This window comes from Artemia sp. Qi Xiang Cuo, chromosome 2, assembly GCF_049724085.1.
Source record: "Artemia sp. Qi Xiang Cuo chromosome 2, ASM4972408v1, whole genome shotgun sequence".
Taxonomy (NCBI): Eukaryota; Metazoa; Arthropoda; class Branchiopoda; order Anostraca; family Artemiidae; genus Artemia; species Artemia sp. Qi Xiang Cuo.
The window spans coordinates 83938147-83958384 of NC_142795.1; the positions used below are offsets into that span (position 1 = coordinate 83938147).

Genomic DNA, 20238 nt, shown 5'->3' on the forward strand with positions numbered 1-20238 from the left:
TACTCATCCCAAACCCGAAGTTTCAGACAACAAACACCTATGAGTGACTAAGAATCCTAGCTCTGAAAAGTCCAAAAAGCAAACTACACCTCCCAAATCAGGTTTCGTGAAATATACTAATTGCATCCTTTTTTGAATCTGAGAATTACGGCTCACTGAGCCCTTCAAAAGCCTGCCTATATAAATCGGCCTAATTTCTTATTTTTAGGCGTTTCTGTTCTTTTCTGGTTTTAATCTGCATTGTGCACGCCTTGTTTGATGCATTTAAAGTATTAACGGTATTTTTTATCTTTCCATATCCTTTTACGATAGCTGGTATTTATCACACACCCAGAAAAAACAGCCCACGGAAAATAACCCCCACGGAAAATATCCCTGAGAAAAGACATGGGAAAATACCCCTCCCTCCACCGAAAGATATGGTAAAAATGCGATTCAATTTACGCATAATAAAGCAATGTATCTTTTTCTTAAACTCACCCCCCTTACTTTTCACGCGAAGAAACAGTTTGTTTTCACCTTACAATGATGGCGATAGAATTGAGGCATGGCCCCCTCCCCCTTTCGCCAATTTCCTAAATATATTGTTAGATCTTAATTTGAAAATAACGAGATTTCACCGGTTCTCCAAAATAGCACATTGCGTCTGCGCCTAATTATTACAATTGCCTCAAAGTGTTTTAATTTTGACGGAGAAACAGTTCCTTTTGACTTTGGCTGCTACGTTCGTAAACACAGAGGGGAACAGGTGACAGCTAATTATAGGCCTCGTGCCGGAGAGCCTTGTGTCAAAACCAGGTTCGGTTAATAACAACAGTGACGGAAGTCAATGATCGCTTTTAGCTAGGATATAGACACTTAAAATTGCATAAATTTAACGAAAGAAAATTATTTCTTTTTGCTAGAATTAAGGTCGTAAACAGAGGGGGATGGAAGGATGGTGTTTACGTAACGAAAAAAGAGCGTATTTTACACTTATTATCGAGTATAAACATCATCTCGGGACGTTTGTATAGGGGGGGGGGTTTACCCGAATATAGTAGAGGGTGACCACGGAAAACAATTTTATTTTGAAAATAAAAAATGAAAACAGAACTTACATTGCTAATTGTGGCTGCCAAGGCTTCAAGTTCATCAATAATTTCATATGTTCTATCCATTGTGTCACAATACTTTCTGATATTTGAATGGGGGCACATGGATGGCCTTTGGGGCACAGGGAGGGCCTTTGGGGGTCCGGAGGGACATTTGGGGACCGGTGGGCCTGTGGGGCACTGGGAGGGCCTTTGGGGGTCCGGAGGGACATTTGGGGACCGGGGGAGGGCCTTAGGGACCCCGTTGGTCCTTTGGGAGCTCGATGGGCCTTTGGGGGGGGGGCACAGGGAGGGCCTTTGGGTGCCTGGGGGACATATGGGGACCGGTGGAGGGCCTTTGGGACCCCGTTGGTCCTTTGGGAGCTCGATGGGCCTTTGGGGGGCCCGGGGATGGCCTTTGAGGGTCTGGGTGGGCCTTTGGGGCGCCGGTGGCCCTTTGGGAGCTAGGGGGGCCTATGAGGGTCCGGGGGGACAGTTGGGGGCCTGGGGGACATTTGGGGACCGGTGGAGGGCCTTTGGGAGCTTGGGGGGCTTTTGAGGACCGGGGGCTTCCTTCGGGGTTGGGGTAGGAGGATTGGAACCCTTTGGGGTTGGGTTAGAGGACCTCACAACACTGTTCAAATGAAACTTGTGTATTATAACGACCACACTCAAATTCTCTTCTAAAATCTCTTCAAAAATCTTCTTTTAAAATGTCTCTATCTGTTTCGCCGAAATAGTTCCATAACCTGTCTAAAACGGTTTCGCCCAAATAATCACTAAACGCAAATTCAGCGTGTTCCTTTGTTATTGGCATCTCTGCGCTAACGCATTTCAAATTAATATGAAACCTTTTCGCGCGCTAGAACAATTCATCGCTAAGATGTTTCTTGCCTAATTGTTTCCATGGCCTTTGGTTATTAATATCCTTTGGAGTTCGACCAGTAGAACTGTTCCCGAGGCAAAGACATTAATGATTTGGATCTATTCCTGGAGAAATGTTTCTAGGCGAAAATTTTTAAAGTCTGACAGATGATGTCATTGATTGATTGATCTGTCAAGAAAGGGGAAATTAATTTGTTGTTTCTAAGGGGAATTATTGATTCACGATAGGTGAATTGAGGTCGACAGCACAGGTGTCCTGACTCGTGACAGCACCACGTGGTTTATGGTTTTCTCAGTGAGAAAGTTCCTGTTTTTCAAATTATCACTGAGAAAAACAAAAAAAAGACATGAATTGATGTTGACATCCATAAATGTGACAAAGTTCATGTTTTTCAAATTCTCACTGACAAAAACCATAAAACATCCATAATTTGATGTTTACATCCGAGAAAAACATCAAATAAATCGACCCACACACATAACCATCCATGAAACAGACATGAATTGCTGTTGACATCCATAAATGTGACAAAGTTCCTGTTTTTTCAAATTCTCACTGACAAAAACCATAAAACATCCATAATTTGATGTTGACATCCGAGAAAAACATCAAATAAATCGAACAACACAAATAACCATCCATGAAAACAACCATAAATGTGACAAAATTCATGGTTTTTCAAGTGAGAAAATTCCTGTTTTTTCATTCTCACTGAGAAAACCATAAACCACGTGGTTCTGTTTGTACCTCCTGACCCCTCTCTACTTCCGATCACTTTATCTGAGGGCAACTAGCCCCCCCCCCAATCACCATTTTTCCCCCATGCCCATCCGATAAAATTTTTATAATAGCCATTTCATTAAAAATAGTTCAAAGGTCAGATAATAAAAATCCCTGTGTCGACGCAGCCCCCTAGGGCCTGGAGGCAGGCGTTATGAGTACTGCTCTAGGGACATATATAGTTCTTATGGAAGGGATGCTCGTATAAACTTCGGAGAGGGCGGATTTGATTGGAAATTGAAAGTTCTTGTTCATTTTTTAAGAGTAAAAAAAGAGATCGGAGGGCAACTAGCCCCCCCCCCCCGCCGCCACGCCCTAAATGCATCTAAATGCACATTTTGTTAAAAAAGCTCAAGGTTCAGATAACAAACACTCCGGTGTCGACACAGCCCCCCAGGGCCCGGGGTTAGGCGTTGTAAGTTATGCCCTGGGGGCATATATGGTTGTTATGGAAGGGATGCTCGTATAAACTTCATAGAGGGCTCATTTGATTGGAAATTTAAAGTTATAATGCGCTTTTTAAGAGTCAAAATTGATTGGAGGGCAGTTAGCCTCGTTCACTTTTTAAAAGTCAAAAGAGATCGGAGGGCAACTAGCCCCCCTCTACACGCCCTATTTTCCTCAAACCCATCCGATAAGAACTTTGAGAGAGCCATTTTTTCAAAATAGTTCGAAGGTCAGATAACAGAAACTCCGGTGTCGACGCGTCCCCCCAGGGCCTGGGGGGAAGGCATTGTAAGCTATGTCCTGGGGCCGTATGTGGTTCTTATGAAATGGATGCTCGTATAAACTTCCGAGAGGGTTCATTTGAATGGAAATCAAAAGTTGTAGTTCAGTTTCTCAGACTGAAAAAAGATCGGAGGGCAACTAGCCCCACTCTCCACGCCCTTCTTTCCTCAAATCCATCCGATAAGAACTTATAGAGAGGGATTTTTTTCAAAATAGTTCAAAGGTCAAATAACAAAAACTCTGGTGTCAACACGTCCCCCCAGGCCCGGGGGCAGGCATTGTAAGCTATGTCCTGGGGCCGTATGTGGTTCTTATGAAAAGGATGCTCGTATTAACTTCCGAGAGGGTTCATTTGAATGGAAATTAAAAGTTGCAGTTCATTTTCTCAGAGTGAAAAAAGATCGGAGGGCAACTACCCCCTCCCGCCCTCCACACCTTTGGGTTTATCGGATGGATAAACTTATCCGATAAAAATTTGAGGTTACCATTTTGTTAAAAATAGTTCAACCATCAGATATTAAAACTCCGGGTTGACACAACCCCTAGGGCCCAGGGACAGGCGTTGTAAGTTATACGCTGGGGATATATATGGTTCTTATAGAAGGGATACTCGTATAAACTTCAGAGACGGCTCATTTGATTGAAAATAGAAAGTTCTAGTTCACTTTTAAAGAGTCAAAACAAACCGAAGGCTAATTAGCCCCCCCCCACGCCCTTTTTCCCCAAACCCGTCTGACAAAAATTTTGAGGTACCCATTTTGTTAAAAATTTGCAACTTTTGCAATCAAAATACGAGCAAAAACTAATTTAAAAAAAAACTCCGAAAAATAAGTTTTTCAAAGAAAAGTAAATGCCATTTTAAACTTAAGCTCAGCAGATACAAATACCTTTTAAAATTCAAAGTCAAAACGACCAGAAATTACTATTAAAGAATAAATGAAACCCAAAACAAATAGAAATTAAATCAACAGTCATAGCAAAAACATGCAACAAGTAATAATTTAAATGAATAAATAGATCTTAAAGCGAGTAATGCTCAGATTGAATATGAAAATCAAGCTTAAAACGAAAAAAAAAATTCCTATTGAAGTATAAATGAAACTTAAAACGAACAAAAATTAAATGAACAACCAATGCAAACAAACTTACAATAGATATTTATGTAAATTAATAAATAAATCTTAAAACGAGTGAAACTTATATTGTATATGCAAATCAAGCTTGAAACGAACAAAAATCACTACAAAAAAGAGTTTGGGTATGACCTCCTTCTCTCAATGTAAAAGTCTAAAACCTACTGCGTCTTTTGCACTTTACTGAAAACTATATGCGTCTTGAACAGTCTTGGAAAGTATATAAATAACATCACATTGAATATTTGATGTATAATGATATAAATTGTTGAACGATCCATTAGTTCAAGAATTTATTTCACTGTAATTTTATTTTTATTTTCAATGCTGTAAGAACTAGAAAAGAAAATATTTGTAATATAATTCGTTTTCAGTGAAGCGCCGATGACGCAGTAGGCTTCTGGTTTTTATTTACAGTTAGGAAAGGAGGCAGTATCCAAAACACTTGTTTGTAGTAAAACTATATTCGTCTTGAGCAACTCAAAGGAGCTAATAAATTAAACTGAATATATGATGTATAATGATATTAATTGCTGAAAGTTCATCAGTTCATAATTTTACTGTTATTTTAATGTTTATGTTCAATGCTAAGTATAAAAGAAAATATTGGTCATAGTTTTCAGTAAAGCGCCAACGACGCAGTAGGTTTTAGACTTTTACAGTGAGAGAAGGAGGTGATACCAAAACTCTTGCTTGTAGTGATTTTTGTTCGTTTCAAAGCTTGTTTTGTATATTCAATTTAAGTTTCACTCGTTTTAAGATTTATTTATTAATTTACATTAATATCTATTGTATGTTTGTTTGCATTGATTGTTTATTTAATGTCTGTTCGTTTTAAGTTTCATTTATACTTCAACAGGAATTTTTTTTTTAAGCTTGATTTTCATATTCAATCTAAGCATTACTCGCTTTAAGATCTATTCATTCATTTGTATTATTACTTGTTGTATGTTTTTGCTATTATAGTTTATTTAATTTCTGTTCGTTTTGGGCTTCATTTATTCTTTAATAGTAATTTCTGGTCGTTTTGAGTTTGCATTTTAAAAGGTATTTATATCTGCTGCGCTTAAGTTTAAAATGGTCTTTACTTTTCTTTTAAAAACTTATTTTTCGGAAAGTTGTTTTTTAATTAATTTAAATGACAATTACCCGCTTACGGGTTTCCATCACGGCATTCGTTAGACTGTCTATAGCCGTTGTGTACTATTATTAAGCGAAACAGTACCGTAATTTCTTATCATTTTGGGTTTGAATCAAACAGTTCGTGGTAACGAACTGTAAGTAAGGAGCGACCCGGCTCAATGGTAACCGAAATTCTAGAAAACGGGTTTTGGATACCAATAGATACATCAAAAGAATCAGACTTCAATGCTGATTTCAAATATATAAGTTTCATCAAGTTTATTCCTTCCCATCAAAAGTTACGCACCTGAGAAAATTTGACTGCTTTTCGAAAAAACGGGGAAAGACCCCCTAAAAGTTATAAAACCTTAATGAAAATCACAATATGATATTCAGCGTATCAGAGAACCCTACTGTAGAGGTTTCAAGCTCCTATCTACAAAAATGTAGAACTTTGCATATTTTTTTTGCACGAAGAAAGATCACGGATGCGTGTTTATTTGGTTTTTTTTTTTTTTTTTTTTTTACCAGGGGTGATCTTATCGACCCAGTGGTCCTAGAATATCATGGGAGGGCTTATTGGAGCGGAAATTAAAAGTTCTAGTGCCCTTTTTAAGTGACCAAAAAACGGAGGGCAACTAGGCCCCCTCCCACGCTCATTTTTTCCCAAAGTCACTCGATCGAAATTCCTTCACACTCTCGATTGCGATTCTTCACAATTTTATATATACTTTATTTTCAAAATTGGCTTTTTTCCCATTTTATGCTGGAAACATCCTTCCGGGTTTTTTTCTCTTTTGTGTGTTTTGTTATGCCTTTTCCCCCTATCATAATTACTTATAATTTCTGTGGTTGTGCAATGGGTTTGATCTCGGCTTTGGAACCCAGAGTTCAAATTCAGCTGTAGCAACACACTACAGGGCCAACGCAAGGACCTTAATAATCAGGAAGTGTCGTGCATGATTGTCGTGCATCTCGTGCATGTCGAACATACGTGCATGATTGTTTGTAAATCTAGTTTTTCTGTGGTTTCTTTTTTACTGTAGATATACGTGACATTTTTGATTAAAGGTTGTATTGTAGTATTTACATTACTGAAATAAATCGTTATTATTATTAAAAAGAAATATTACATTTAAATGTAGCTTTTTTTTCAGGGAAGCCGAGTATCTCTAAAGATTGACGTGTCATATACAGACCATTCACATATTATCGGACGGGGTGGCTGTTCAATTCAAAGGGTGATGAACGATACGAACTGTCTGGTTCATTTCCCAGATTCAAATAAAGCCAGCAACTCAGAAAAAAGCAACCAGGTTTCGATTGCGGGCGAACTGCCAAACGTGGAGTATGCTAGGAGCCGTGTTCGGGTAAGTTCTACGAAGAAACAATCGAGGAGATCCCTACTTACTTTCCGTCTTCTGATGTATATCTCATCATGCCACATGCCTTGCACAATTCCGCCACGCTTGGCAGAGTTTTGCCACGCTTGGCAGGCGGGCACAACCTGGTATACGTGATTTCTGAAAGTTGGCAGGCCTTCGGAAATAACATAAATGTAACAGCAAGTATCTTAGTAATATACTAACGCAAAATTTAAAGACATTCCTATATTTTGAAGCTATCAGTTTAAGGGGCATACTTTCTTGTGTTTATACTTTCTTCTTACTTGTGTTTATACTTTCTTCATACTTTATTGTGTTCTTTCTTGAAGGAATAACACACAAAATTCTAGATTATTAGATTACTTTTGCGATTAACAGTGATAATACAGTGGGACTAGCTTTAGCTTGGCTTTTTTCTAGTTTTTCTTGTTTACAGTTTTTTTTTTCATTTTCTTCCTCATTTTCTTGTTTCTAGTTTATCCAACTTTAGCTTTATCTATTGTTGACATAGTTTACTGAATAAATAATTTATATTGTGCGATTGTGGAGGTACTTGAATTCCATAAAAGGGTAGAGAAAACCAGTAGAAAAATATCAAGACTATTCCTTGGTAGAAAAGTCATATCTACATTAAAAATGGCCCAAAATTTGTTACCAAGTAAATATATATCGACAAAAGCCACCAGACGCTAAGCCTGTTATCTTTATCCTAAAATACCATAAGTCCACAATTAGTCCATTAGAAACCTACATTGCCTAGCTAATCCTCCCTTTGAGAACAGCTTGAGAAAATCTTCAGCAAATATCTCAGGAGGGTAAAAATGTCATATACAAGCTCTAATCTTGAGACCAGCAATATTTGATTTTATTATACCTATTCATGACCAAGTAGAGTAGAGAGAGGCAACTCGAATGTTTCCCTTTTTATGAGAAGACCTAAACTTGCACATTTTTGTAATATTTAGAAAAAAAATCGAAAAAATCAAAAAAATTAGAAAATTTTTGAAAAAAAAGCCAGTTTTGCGGGATTTTTCAAAAGCATTGATTAAAGCTTTTCTCCAAATTCCAAATGTTTGTAGGCTTTCGGCTACTACTAACAGTGTTGGGCCAAAAAGCTTTAAAACCTCTAGTTCAAATGTTAGAGGTACTAGACGTAGTTCTAGAGGTCCTAAAAGAAAGACATAGAAATTTACTTGACAAAAAAAAACAGGCTAAAAAAACAGTTTTTTTTTAATTTTATTTTTATTTTACTTAAGTTTTCTTACATCGTTTGAAAATAAAACTAAAATTAATGCGAATAACAAAGATAATTTTTTGCAGGTTATGATGCCAATTTTAGTCAGTTTTTCCTATGAGACATTTCTATCAGAGCCTAACCCCAACCTAATTCAGAGTATAGAAAAGGAGTTTGGAGTTCAAGTAAGTAGACTGTCCTTTTCAAGCACTGCTAAATTGAACACAGGATTAAGGCAAATTGATATGATTGTACACAAGGGCGGATCCGGGATTTTTTTTTTTGGGGGGGGGGCGTAAAATAGGTTGATCCTTATAAACTTGCGTTAGGAGCAAGTTTAATTAACGCAAACTTGCGTTAACTAAGTAAATTACACTACTTTAGACTACGTTAGGGGGGGGGTGCTCCCCACGCCCCTCCCCTGGATCCGCCACTGATTGTACATACCATTAATTTTAGCTAAATTAAATATATTAAATTCAATACAGAAAGAACATTCGGTATTTGTTTCAAACTTACAGGAGATGTTAAGACCTTGAACCATTTGATTGGTCAAAATATGCGGAGTACAGCCCAGCTAATGCAGAACCTTGTAGCTTTACAAACTCTAAATGGGATGCCAGTCCTTATCAGAGGCAAATTATTTAGCCAGTCACGTCAATTTAGGGGGGAGGCTTTAAGGAACGATTGTCCCTTTGATTCCCCCTCCCTCCTAGGTTCCGAAAATACGTTTTCTAAGTATTTTCATTGAAAATATATTTTTGACAATTTCATTGGAAAAAGTTAAAGAAACCATTAAATTATCCCCTAGCTTTTTAAAAATGCATTTTACTCCCTCCCCTCCCCTCCATGCACTTTTGATGAATTAACGTTTGTGTATTTTACAGAAGGAACACTCAAGAGTTTGGTATAAATTCGAAATACTAAAAAGGATTTCTAACTGTAATGTACTACATTTCCTTTTGATTCTTTTTGTCATAGTTTCTTATCTTTTGTCCAAATGGTTTGTGATATCCATTTTTCAATTTTATTTTATTTATTTTACAGGATTTGCATTAAAGTATAATTATTTTTCTAGAGTTCTATTATTATTACTAACAACTCACTGCAAAGCCAAGCCAAATGTTTCCAACACAGCTACACACACTAATCTTCCATTACAATCCATTCAAAGCCTCCTTCTTTACACCCTCCCAAGAAATTCCTCTTTCCTCACGACATCCTCCCAGGCCAATCGATGACAACCCGCTTTTTGTCTGGCCCTAGGCGGGTGGCTGACAAAGACAATCTTTGGTAATCTGTCATCTTTCATTCACAAAATGAGTCCTAGCCATCTCATCCTTTCTCTCGTTATAGCTCTAGAAACCGTGATTGAACCCCGGGTTGCCACCGTCAGTAGGATTTTACTAGATCTAGTAAAAAAAATCTAGTAAATTTAAAGGATCTAGTAAAAAGTCATGATTTATAAGCACTCCATCTTAGCACTAAGCACTCCATCGTCTGAATTGCTTCGTGATTATGAGTTGTAGCTGTTTTTCTTCGTTGATTGTTTTTTACTCTTTCAATATATCTGAATCTTATGACCTGAAGACCATTAATAAATTTAAAGCCGGCTCCACCAACAGAATTTCCAGAATTCAAGTTTTCAGACTATTGTTTGACGTCTTGCATACACTGTATCTGAAGTATGAAGCCTATCCAAATAATCTAAAAAAAAGAGGGATTTTTGAACTTATAGGTTTCCGGAATTTTTAATCATACTATGAAAACGGAAGAAAAGAGGAAAAGAGAAAAAAGGAAAAGAGATTGTGAAAATCCTATTGATTGTCCTCCTATAGTAAAAATTGATGGTTGATGGTGCGCGTGCGGTGGCAGCCGCACGCGCAAAAAAAATTTATTGACCATTTAGTAAAAACAGATACGATTTAGTAAATTTTTCCTCTCAGATTTAGTAAATTCTTCCAGGTCAGGGTGGCAACCCTGATTGAACCACATTTTTCGCACAAACTACTATTTAAGATACAGTCAGTTATACTACAGAGAGTGAGATACGGACAACTTGATCGAGATACGGAGAGTTGAGATGCGGAAAGTTTTTCTTCCACATTGGATCCCAGTGTTCTCCAATTGTCATTTCTGTGCTCCTTAGGACAAAGTCAATCAAAACGATCCGTATAAATGGGAATAGAACACAACCCTGCTTAACTCCTGGTTTAAAACGAAACCAGCTGCTAACCTTAACCACAGCAATGTTATTCTCGTACATAGCACTAATCACTTTCATGTATTTGTCTGGTGTCAAACAGTTCGTGGTAACGACCTGAAGGAGCGACCCGGCTCAATAGTAACCGAAACTCTAAGAAACAGAATTTTGATACCAATAGATACATAAATAGAATCGGATTTTTATGCTGATTTCAAATATATAAGTTTATTTCATCAAGTTTAGTCTTACCCATCAAAAGTTACGAGTCTGAGAAAATTTGCCCTATTTTCGAAAAAAGAGGAAAACACCCCCTAAAAGTCCTAGAATCTTAACGAAAATCACACGATCAGATTTAGCGTATCAGAGAACCCTACTGTAGAGATTTCAGGCTCCTATCTGCAAAACTGTGAAACGAAAACGAAAACGAAAACTGTGTTTAAAACGAAACCAGCTGCTAACCTATTTCCTACCTTAACCACAGCAATGTTATTCTCGTACATAGCACTAATCACTTTCATGTATTTGTCTGGTGTCAAACAGTTCGTGGTAACGACCTGAAGGAGCGACCCGGCTCAATAGTAACCGAAACTCTAAGAAACAGAATTTTGATACCAATAGATACATAAATAGAATCGGATTTTTATGCTGATTTCAAATATACAAGTTTCAACAAGTTTAGTCCTCAAGTTTTACCCATCAAAAGTTACGAGTCTGAGAAAATTTGCCCTATTTTGGAAAAAAGATGGAGACACCCCCTAAAAGTCCTAGAATCTTAACGAAAATCACACGATCAGATTTAGCGTATCAGAGAACCAAACTGTAGAGATTTCAGGCTCCTATCTGCAAAAATGTGGAATTTTTTATTTTTTGCCACAAGAAAGATTCCGGATGAGTTTTTATTCGTTGTTTTTTCTTCTCCAGGGATGATCGTATCGACCCAGCGATCCTAGAATATCGCAAATGAGCTCATTCAAACGAAAATCAAAAGTTCTAGTGTCTTTTTTAAGTCACCAAAAAATTGGAGGGCAACTAGGCCCCCTCCCACCCTCATATTTTCTCCAAAGTCACTGTATCAAAACTTTGAGACAGCCACTTTATTCAGAATAGTCGAAAAAATAAAATAACTATGTCTTTGAGGATGACTTAATCTGAGGATGGCTGAAAGCTATGAACTTTGCCCATTGTTTACATATAGTATTGGTTATTTACAAGTATACAGACGGTTTCAGGAGGGATTTTTCTCGTGGGGGTCGGGAGGGGGGGTATCGTTGGAGGATCTTTCCATGGAGGAATTTTTCATGGGGGAACAGAATTTTCCATGAAGGAGGCGCCAAATTTCCCATAATTATTTAAAAATGATCAGAAATTAAATTTTAAAAAACAAGTTTTTTCAACTGATAGTAAGGAGCAACATTAAAACTTAAAACGGGCAGTAATTATTACGTATATGGAGTGCTCACCTTCTCGTTAATACCTCGCTCTTTACGCTTAAGTTTTTTTTTTTAGTACCTTCAAAAGAGCTGTTTATTCTAATTGAACTGCCTTTGTGGTTCAGGGGTCATTCTTAAAGAATTGGAACAAAATTCGAACTTTACCGTAAAGAGCGAAGTATTGACGATGGGATGAACCCCCTAATATAAGTAATAATTTCTATTCGTTTTAAGTTTTAATGTTGCTCCTTACTTTCAGTTGAAAAAACTTTTTTTTTTATTTAATACCATACAAGGATAAGACCTTCACTAAAGATCCTCCACTAGCTGCATCAATTCCCTAATCAGAATCTATAAAATTTTGAACTAAAGGCGTTTGATAAATCTGGCACTACTCAATTATTAATTTAAGAGCGAAAATTTTGTAGACATATCCTCTAGCCTTCCTAAAACCACACTGCTCTTCTATTAAAACTATATGTACAGCATCTCTAAGTCTATATAGTACATTATAGTAATTAATTTGCTTTCTACAGAAACCAGAATAATGTCTCTATAATTACCAAACTCCCTCTTATCACCTTTCTCACAGAGCGGTTTAATCAAAGTTTTCCTAAAATCGCTAGGTACTTCCCCTTTTTCAAAAATTATATTCATAATCTTCAGTAACTTATCTCTAACCTCACAACAACCATAATTCAAAAACTCATTTACCACAATATCAGGACCTGGGGCATTATTATTTTTTTATCCTTTTGGTGCTGTCACTGATTTTCCCTCTCAAAATTGATCTTCCTTCACATCCAAAGGGTCACAAACTAACTCATTCTTTTCTGTTTTTTTCCTGTAGCTCTGTCGCGGTTTAGCACATTCTCAAAATTTTCTGCCCATCTCTCTTTAAATTTTTCCTTCTGAATAATTGTGGCCCCGTTCCTATCTTTAACTGGGACAAGTTCAGATTGACTATCCCCTCTCAATGTTTTAACATGCCAGTACGATATTTTACCATTATGCCCTCCGGCTTGATCTTCCAGGTCTTCGGCAATTTTATCTATCGCCTCCGCTTCATACCTCCCTAAGTCATATGTTTATGCTTTCTCCACTTTCTTTATATTCCACTTATTTCCTATGTTCTAACACTCAGACATTTCCTGTACCAGCCTCTCCTCCTCTTTATTAAAAATAAGGTATTTTAACTAGTACTCCTTTCACTTTCTTTCTTCTTTTCTAACTTCTTCCGGAAGACACCATCAGCGACTTCACAATTTAATTTCCTAAAATCATCCCGTCCATTATTGTCAAATTTAAGCTCTTTAGTTCAGTATTCAACTGTTCCTGGAAAGTATCTCAAATTCTCATTCTGAGTTTACCAGCGCCGTAATTTCCCAGAAGGAAGTTAACATTTATATCACCACTCATCCCAAGTGTCTTGTATCGATCCTGCCTGTCTTTGATTTACAATAACATAAATCAACAAGGTTACCAGTCGTACAATCATGCGAACACCATGGTAACTTATGGGCTATTTTATGACCAAATTCTGTATTTGTTATAACTAGATTGTTATACTGACAAAATTCCAACAATCTGTAATCATTACTATTTTCTTCCTACACACAATTGACCTAGGCTAGGATACCATGTATCAATCATGCTGGGCATTAAAATCCCCTGATAAAAACTCTATATTTCTACCTGGGAATTATGGTATATTTCCCACCATATTTATACCCTGCATTTTTTAGTCTTAAAATGTGCGTCTAACATTCTATTATTAATCCATTCCTAACCTAAGCAAGACTTGGCTGCTTCGTTATTCATCATGAGCCCTACTCCTTGCCTTTACACCCCATCCTTCCTGCCTGAATAAATAAATTCTTTATCATCTAATGTCATGTTTACCACTCCTAGGAAATGAGTTTGGGATATTAAGTCCAGTTCAAAGCGTCTGTATTCGTCAGCTAAAATGCTGATGTAACATTCCAGGTCGCAATTTTCACTTTGTGTAGATTTTGCACAAAGCGATTAAGCCAGCGTAGAACTGGACAGCAAGAAGTCCCTCACTAGATTCATCACTCAAGAAGTCCCTCATTCAAAAAATTAATCACTAAAACAAATTCAACATGGTGTGATTCTTTTTCCATGCATTCGAAGTTACTGTTCAAGTTACTTTCTCCAAGCATTCACGACCATAAAGCCTTGCGGAGGTATAAGATGATGTGTGTGCTTATTGTTATTTTTTTTTATTTGAATAAATATCTTTATCTAAGATATCTAATATCTCTATCTATGAGCGAGAATTTTCAATTTGATATATATTTATTATCAAGACACTCTGTTTGACGAGGGGAGGGAATGCTGAATGTGGTAGCTATGGGTTCTTATATTTCTAATTTTCAGTATAGTCTAAAATTAGAAGACCTGATTAACCGGCAGTAGATCGGGGATTCCAGCCTTTTGATTTTTGAGACCCGATTCACTTACACTAAAGCCAGTTTTGCTGCTCAGACAGGCCACATACCTAATAAGTTTTGGCCAAGGGCACCTTATAGATATGTTTTAGGGTGAAGAGGGGCAAATATTTGAGGAGGAAATGAAAAAGAGTGGTGAGAATATAATTAGAAAATAACGGGGAATTTTCTATTCTCTTTTAGTAAACCTACAATATAGGTTTCATTTTTTTTCCAAAATTCAATATTAAGCTCAAAATTCCTGGATTTAAGCCATATTTAAACTGGTTATGCGATAAAAGGACTTACTTTTCTGATTTTTGTGATACTGTGCTTGTGATTTCTTTATTTTTTACTTGTGATCTTTTTGTATGATTTTGTAAAATTTTGTCATTTGGGCCAATGTTCAGACAACTTGGAGGAGTTTTAAGAACTAAAAACAATGAACACATGTTTGACCTTTTGCTAGTAATTTTGAATAATAGTATATTCTTAATATATAAAGAAAATTAAAACAAGTCACCTGTGCTTTTTCACCCCAGGTTTGGGGGTTCGTTTTTCATCCCAGGGCAAGGCCGTACCCAGAGGGGTACTGGAGTTTTGAACCCCTAATGGGTCGTACCGTTAGAGGGGTTTGAACCCCTCCCAAAATGTTTTTTGACTTGTAAACACGTAACAAAATATGGATATAAACAAATTTTGTATACGTTTTTTTGAGGTTTTTGTGTAACCCCTCCCCCCCCCCGAAAAAAATCCTGGGTATGGCCTTGCCCCAGGGAGGGGATGGAAGTGTTGGAATTTGCCTTTGAGAGTTTTTTTTTAGTTTCTTTAGTTAGCGGCCCCTTCTTGTGGGTATTTTTAGTTATGGATAAAATGCAAATGAACACAAAAAAATGCTAAAATATAATATGAAAATTTAAAATCTGTATATTTATGCTTTTTATTGAAGCATTTTATCAATATGGCAGTCATGTCTATCTATATGGAGTTTTTCTCACAAATTCAATAATATTGACTGTTGCTAACAGACTAAATTATTGATCCACAATTTTACGGATAAAAATGATTTTTTCGAAAATATTGCGGCATTTATGTTATAAGTAATAAAGCATTAAAAATAAATAAATAATAAGTAAAAAAAATATTAAGGGATAAATAATATTGCTAACAGGGCAAATTATTTGGGGTCTGTAATAATATTGCTATCAGAAACCTCGTTTTATTGTTCGGGTTAACTTTTTTGTTTTTAGCTATTAATAAGTATAACAACCTTCAAAGTAAAGTAAATACCCTATGTCTTTCAAAATAAGTTTTTCTTTCAACTATTACAGGTCAAGTTATCTTTATAGGTTACCCTTCGTCCGAGGATAAGAGGAACTCCCGGTACAATAATGGTTAAAGGAAGTGAGGATGAAATAACAAAGCTGAAAAATGCTGTGTACAGAACGATGCAAGAACTTCATAGGACTATGGTGAGTCTCACTAAGGGGAATACAATGTTATTGTTTTGTTGTTTTTTTTTTGCTTTAATCATCATGACTGTAATCACCATTGTCGTAAAACACTGCTCTCACAAAAATAACAACGCCGAAAATGCAGTGTATAGAACGACGTATGAACTTCATAGGACTATGGTGAGTCTCACTAAGGGGAATTCAATGTTATTGTTTTTTTTTTTTTTTTTTGCTTTAATAATCATGACTATAATCACTCCTGTCACAAAACACTGATGTCTCAAAACTAACAAAGCTGAAAAATGTAGTGTGTAGAACAATGCAAGAGCTTTAACAGAAATTGTTCTTTTTTTGCTTAATCATCATGACGGTAATCATTTCTGTCGCAAAACACTGCTGTCATAAAAATAACAGAGCTACACAATATAGTGTATAGAACAATGCAAGAGCTTCATAAGACTGTGGCGAGTCTCCTTAAGGGATATTCTACGTCTTTTTGGCTTTAATCTTTATGACGGTAATGACTCTTCGCCAAAAACTAGATACCAACAAATAAAGAGCTGAAGTTGTGCAGAGTCTATTACATGTCTGTTTAGATGTCAGTTTTTGCTTGTGGTTTGTCATTGTTTTGCCGCAGACTGTCATATTCAGCAGGATATCATAGAAGGTCACAAAAGGGCCCATTCAAAAGTTGGCCTAGGGGATTACAAATCATTGTGATACAGATTTTGGGGGCAACACACTATGTCACATTGTCCCAGATAAAATCGAATAATATTGAAGGTCAGAAGAGAAACTTTCGAGCACCACTGCGACAGAGAAAGAGCAAAAGAGAGAGAAGGACAGGGAAAAGAAGAAAAAGAGAGAGAAAGAGTGAGAAGAAGAAGAAGAAGAAGAAGAAGAGAGAAAGAGAAAGAGAGAGACAGATAGAGAGAAAGGCAGGTAGGTAGAAGCGGAGACAGAGAAAGAACAAGAGAGAGAGGAAGATCAAGTGAGGGAGCAAATTTTGTTGTTAGTAAAATCATAAAAAATCTCTATTTTTCAAGGGTGGTTTGAGTGTTGTATATCTTTTAGAAAAAAAAATTAAGTTGATCTCAAAATCCATCAAAACTTTCTCAAATAGCATTTAGAATTGTTGGAGAATTTTAGTAATACCTTTTAGCAAAGGTTTTTTGTTTCTTCGCAGAAACACGGTTGCTGGTCGATTGTTGCTAGCATTTTTCTGTTAAGACGGTGAATATATGTCTTTTAGACAGTCCATCAATGTCAAAAACATAACCTGTAATCAGAATAAAAGAAACCGTGGCACCTTCTTTGCTATCTTTTCTATGTGTATGTCCTTAACATCAAATAGTATATCAAGTTGTCATTCAACTCAAATCCATACCTCTGAGAACCTCGCGTGGGGTTCTAGGGGCGAACATAGAAGAGAAGTTTGGGGTAGGGTCATTTACTAACTTCTGTGTAGTTTTTACTTGCCTTTTTGCAAACTGGTCAAAAAATACTTCTTACAAGCAAAAAAATTACATTTTTTTTGGGGGGGGGGGTATAGAGAAGGGGAGCTATTCACCTATTTGCGTTTGGTTTTTCTGTAATTTTTTCAAAAAAGGTCAACAAAATCCTAACAATTCCTCAAAGTGATAAAATTAAACTTCTTGAGCATTTGCTTTGACAAAAACTAAAATATCCTTTCGAAAATATGAGAATTGAAATTATGAGAGTTTGTGTATAGTAAACCCTTTAGGACTGTTGTTTGTAACGTGATTCACCTTGAAGGGGACTGGTTGGGGGAGGTAGTTTCAGCATCCGTCCCAGTATTCACTCCTTTATATAATGGTTAAACTGCATTTTTCAGATATCATGTATTCACTTCGAGGCTGTATAAGCAAGTCTGAGGGACATATACTCGAATTGCATATAAAATTTCGCGTATAAATATTTCCACTATTTATCCTCCCATCATCTCTAATTATGTTCATTAACCCTTGGTAACCAGCTGGCCCAGCGAAAAAGAAAAAAAGAGTATTCTCTGGTCTGAGCCTTGAAAGGATCCAGTATATGAAATTCTTCATTGCTTAAAATTACATATTGAGTTTTTTATTCAATCTGTAATTTAAACGTTCCTTATTTCAGGCTTCTTTGACACCATCATACTATTCAAAAACTAAGATGCATTCTAAGGTCAATTTTTGAATAATTCACCCATGTTTAAGAATTCGTAACATCAAAGCGTTTTTTGCCAAGAATATTCATAACATTAATATCTCTGTCCTTTTCCATAACATTTGGACTTTTCAAGAACAATAAAATAAAAATCTAAACATTTCTATCTGACTTCGTCTATTTTTTTAATAGAGCTAATGAAGTTATTTTTGTTTCTTTTGTGTGGTTATATGACCACTGAGTTCTTATCGAAGGGAATATCGTCTCAGTAGCCTATTATCGAAAATGTTCACAACATTAGTTTCCCTGCACCCCCCGCTGCGTATAAAAATACAATGCAGATATAAATGCGGAAAAATCGAAAAGTCATGACACACTTACTACTACTACTACTACAACTACTAATACTACTGCTATTACTACTAACTCACTGAAGCACCAAGCCACATGAAGATAACAGAGCTACGCAGGTTCTTCATCCATCCCATTCTATTCAAATTATCCCTCTTTATACCCTCCTAAGACGTTTCTCTTTACCATCAATCTTTCCTTGCGATATCTTCCCAACCCACTCGGGGGCGACCTGTTTTTTGTAGGGCCCTAGATGGCTGGACGACAAGAATAATCTTTTCTCAATATGTTTTCCTTCATCCGCAGAACGTGTCCTAGCCATCTCAACCTTTCTTGTATTATAGCTCTAGAAAGTGGGACCAAATCACATTTTTCGTAGAGCTTAATGTTTGAGAAACGGTCAGCCAGTTGGTTACGGAAAACAATCCGTTGGTAATTTCTCTTTAAAACATCTCTGGAAAGCGAATCCTCCTCCGTTTTTCGGAGCGTCCACGCTTCAGAACCATATTTGACCATTCTCATCAATATAGCCTCCAATATTCTATTCTTGGTTCGCAGACTTATCTTCCTATTCATCCAAACTTTTTTCAACTGTGAAAAAACGCCTTGGACCTTTCCTATTCTAATTTTAACATCTTCCCTCCACCCACCGTCTTTACTATTAATGCTACCAGGTAAGTGAAGCTGTCCACTTGATCGATGTTTTCGTTGCCCAACATAACCTCTCCACCTTCACTTATTCCTTGTCTTAGCGACTTAGTCATGTTGACATTAATTTTCAACCCTATTCTTGCACTGTGAACTCGTAGCCACCTAAAATGCTTAAATCAACAGCATAATCTAAGTCTAAGAAAGCTTAATTCTCCATTCAATTCCGCGTTCTCCTATCGCTTTTGCTGTGCTTCTTAGGCCAAAGTGCATCAAAATAACTTATATAAATGGGGATAGAACGCAACCCTGCTTAACTTCTGATTTAATACGAAACCAGCTACTGTCCTCATTTTCTACCTTAGCCGCAGCAATATTGTTCTCATACATAGTACTTATCACTTTAATGCATTTATCTGGTATACAATACAAGGAAAGGACCTTCGCTAGAGCTCTTTTATCAGCTGAATCAAACACTTGCTCATAATCTATAAGACTGAGGACTGACGGCGTTTGGTGACTCAGGCACTTCTCAATTATCAATCTAAAAGTGAAAATTTGGTCGACACATCCTCTACCCTTCTTAAAATGACACTGTTCCTCTCTTAAAACTTTATCTACTCCCTCTCTAAGTCTAAAAGGAATCATCACAATAAGTAATTTGCTTCCTACAGAAACTAAGGTAATGTCTATAATTACCACACTCGCTCTTATCACCTTTCTTATGGAGGGATTTAATTAGAGTTTTCCTAAAATCACTAGGTACCTCCCCTTTTTCAAAAATTATATTTAAAATCTTCATTAACTTCACACGTCTCTAACGTCACAACCACCATATTTGAAAAATAAAAGCTCATTTACCACACTATCAGCAACTGGCCCTCATTATTTTTAATCCTTTTAGTACTGTCACTAATTATTCCTCACGAAATAAATCTTCCTTCACATTCTAAGTGTTGCAAACTTTTTAATTCTTTCTTACATCTTTTCCTGTAATTATTATAGTTTAGCACATTCTCCCAATGGTCTGCTCATCTATCTTTAACTCTTCTTTCTCACTAATTGTTCCCCTGATCCTATCTTTAACTGGGATAAGTTCAAATTGACTATTCTCTCTCAGTTTATTGCATGTCAGTACAATATTTTACTGTTATGCCGTCTGGCTTTATCTTCTGGATCTTTGGCAGTTTTTTT

General features: G+C 36.6%; 1 protein-coding gene across 2 annotated transcripts in view; it reads left to right on the plus strand.

Annotated features, from left to right (window-relative positions):
- The window catches only part of BicC (protein bicaudal C), a 110635-nt gene that overhangs the window by 31926 nt on the left and 58471 nt on the right, over positions 1-20238 (plus strand). For both annotated transcript variants that reach the window (XM_089103611.1, XM_089103616.1), the window contains exons 4-6: positions 6881-7093; positions 8429-8527; positions 15778-15900. In XM_089103611.1, the coding sequence (XP_088959737.1) occupies positions 6881-7093; positions 8429-8527; positions 15778-15900 (435 nt within the window). The remainder of the gene's footprint in view (positions 1-6880; positions 7094-8428; positions 8528-15777; positions 15901-20238) is intronic.